General features: G+C 61.4%; 1 protein-coding gene across 1 annotated transcript in view; it reads left to right on the plus strand.

Annotated features, from left to right (window-relative positions):
• Positions 1-1,860, plus strand: part of CALR (calreticulin) — a gene marked incomplete at its 3' end in the record, with an annotated part of 2,170 nt that extends 310 nt beyond the window's left edge. The window contains exons 2-7 of the mRNA XM_042894455.1: positions 615-716; positions 801-1,004; positions 1,084-1,178; positions 1,256-1,465; positions 1,548-1,661; positions 1,748-1,860. Coding sequence (XP_042750389.1) covers positions 615-716; positions 801-1,004; positions 1,084-1,178; positions 1,256-1,465; positions 1,548-1,661; positions 1,748-1,860 — 838 coding nt within the window. The remainder of the gene's footprint in view (positions 1-614; positions 717-800; positions 1,005-1,083; positions 1,179-1,255; positions 1,466-1,547; positions 1,662-1,747) is intronic.
• Between the last annotated feature and the right edge of the window lie 3 nt (positions 1,861-1,863).

Consider the following 1,863-nt stretch of genomic DNA (forward strand, 5'->3'; position numbering starts at 1 on the left):
GGGGGGGGGGCCCTCGAGGCAACCCGTGGGTTCCGGGTTGGGGGTGTGAAGAGGGGAGTGGTGCCTGGGGGAAGGAGTGGTTTTGGGGTGGGGGTCGCTGGGAGGATGTGGGGGAATGGGTTTGGGGGTTTAAGAGGGGTGCGTAAGGTAAGGGGCCTCTCCTGGGAGCGGGGCTTGTTTGAGCTGGGAGACAAAGGGTTGGGGGGCTGCGAGGAGCGCCCCTTCCTCCCTACCCCAAAAGGTGGGAGCTGTTCAACGGTGGCAGCGGTGCTGTGGTTCAGCATTCCCCCCCATGAGAGAGGGAAAGGTAGAAAGGGCCTCTGCTGTGAGCCCCGGTCTTGCAGCTGTACAACGAGATGCACCGTGCAGCCTCAGCGCTGCCCTTGGGAGGGACTCCAGGCCCGAGGGGTGGAGGGGAAATCCCTGCAAGGAGCGGGGTGAAAGGCTCCCTTCTTCGCATTGGAGGTGCAGGTGGGGCCGTGCAGGTGGCCGTAAAGCCACCCCGCTTCCGGTCTGTGGGGAGGGGCAAAACCATTGATCCCAACAGCAGAGAAGGGGGGGGGGGGGGGGGGCCGTTTAAGGGGCACGGGGCGCTCAGTGCTTCCCTCCTGCAGACTCGTGGACCCAGCGGTGGGTGGAATCGAAGCACAAGTCAGACTACGGCCGCTTCGTGCTGACGGCCGGCAAGTTCTACGGTGATGCTGAGAAGGATAAAGGTGAGGCCTCCCCCTGACTTTGGGGGCCGTCGGTGCTCGTTCTGGGGGATGCTGGCTCATGGCAGTCTCTGGGTGCCCCCCCAGGGATCCAGACCAGCCAGGATGCTCGTTTCTACGCCCTCTCGTCCCGTTTCGAGCCCTTCAGTAACCGGGACAAGACGCTGGTGGTGCAGTTCACTGTCAAACACGAGCAGAACATCGACTGCGGTGGTGGCTATGTCAAGCTCTTTCCTGCCAGCCTGAACCAGGAGGACATGCACGGCGACTCTGAGTATAACATCATGTTTGGTGCGGCTCTGCTCACCCCCTGTGTCCCTCTGGCAGCTTCAGGCCCCCCTCCCCTCACTGTCCTGTGTCCCCCTCGCAGGCCCTGATATCTGCGGACCCGGCACAAAGAAAGTTCACGTTATCTTTAACTACAAAGGCAAGAACGTGCTCATCAACAAGGACATCCGCTGCAAGGTGGGTTGGGGGCTGCAGGAGGGCCTGGTCGGCTGGGGGGTCGCATCCCAGCCCCGCTGAGCGTCTGCTCCCTGCAGGATGATGAATTCACCCACCTCTACACCCTGATCGTCCGACCTGACAACACCTACGAGGTGAAGATCGACAACAGTAAGGTGGAATCGGGGAGCCTGGAGGATGACTGGGATTTCCTGCCTCCTAAGAAGATCAAGGATCCCGAGGCCAAGAAACCCGATGACTGGGATGAGCGTGCCAAGATTGACGACCCTGAGGACTCCAAACCTGAGGTGGGGGGCTGTTGAGGGGGGGGAGGTGAAGGGGGGGGGGGGGCTGTGACAGTCCACTGAACCTTTCTGCTGCCCTCTTCAGGACTGGGATAAACCCGAACACATCCCTGACCCCGATGCCAAGAAGCCGGAGGACTGGGATGAAGAGATGGATGGGGAGTGGGAGCCCCCCGTCATTCAGAACCCTGAGTATAAGGTGCAGCTCCCTCCCCTGCTAAATAGGAGTCTATGGAACGAGGGGGGGGGCTGTTACCCCCTCCTCACCCCTACGAAATCCCCCAGGGCGAATGGAGACCCCGACAGATTGACAACCCCGACTACAAGGGGAAATGGGTGCACCCTGAGATCGACAACCCTGAGTACACCCCCGACCCCAGCCTCTATGCCTACGACAGCTT

Source organism: Lagopus leucura, unplaced genomic scaffold (genome assembly GCF_019238085.1).
Source record: "Lagopus leucura isolate 7727_CA_CO unplaced genomic scaffold, USGS_WTPT01 34866-0_obj-0_obj, whole genome shotgun sequence".
NCBI classification, from domain to species: Eukaryota; Metazoa; Chordata; class Aves; order Galliformes; family Phasianidae; genus Lagopus; species Lagopus leucura.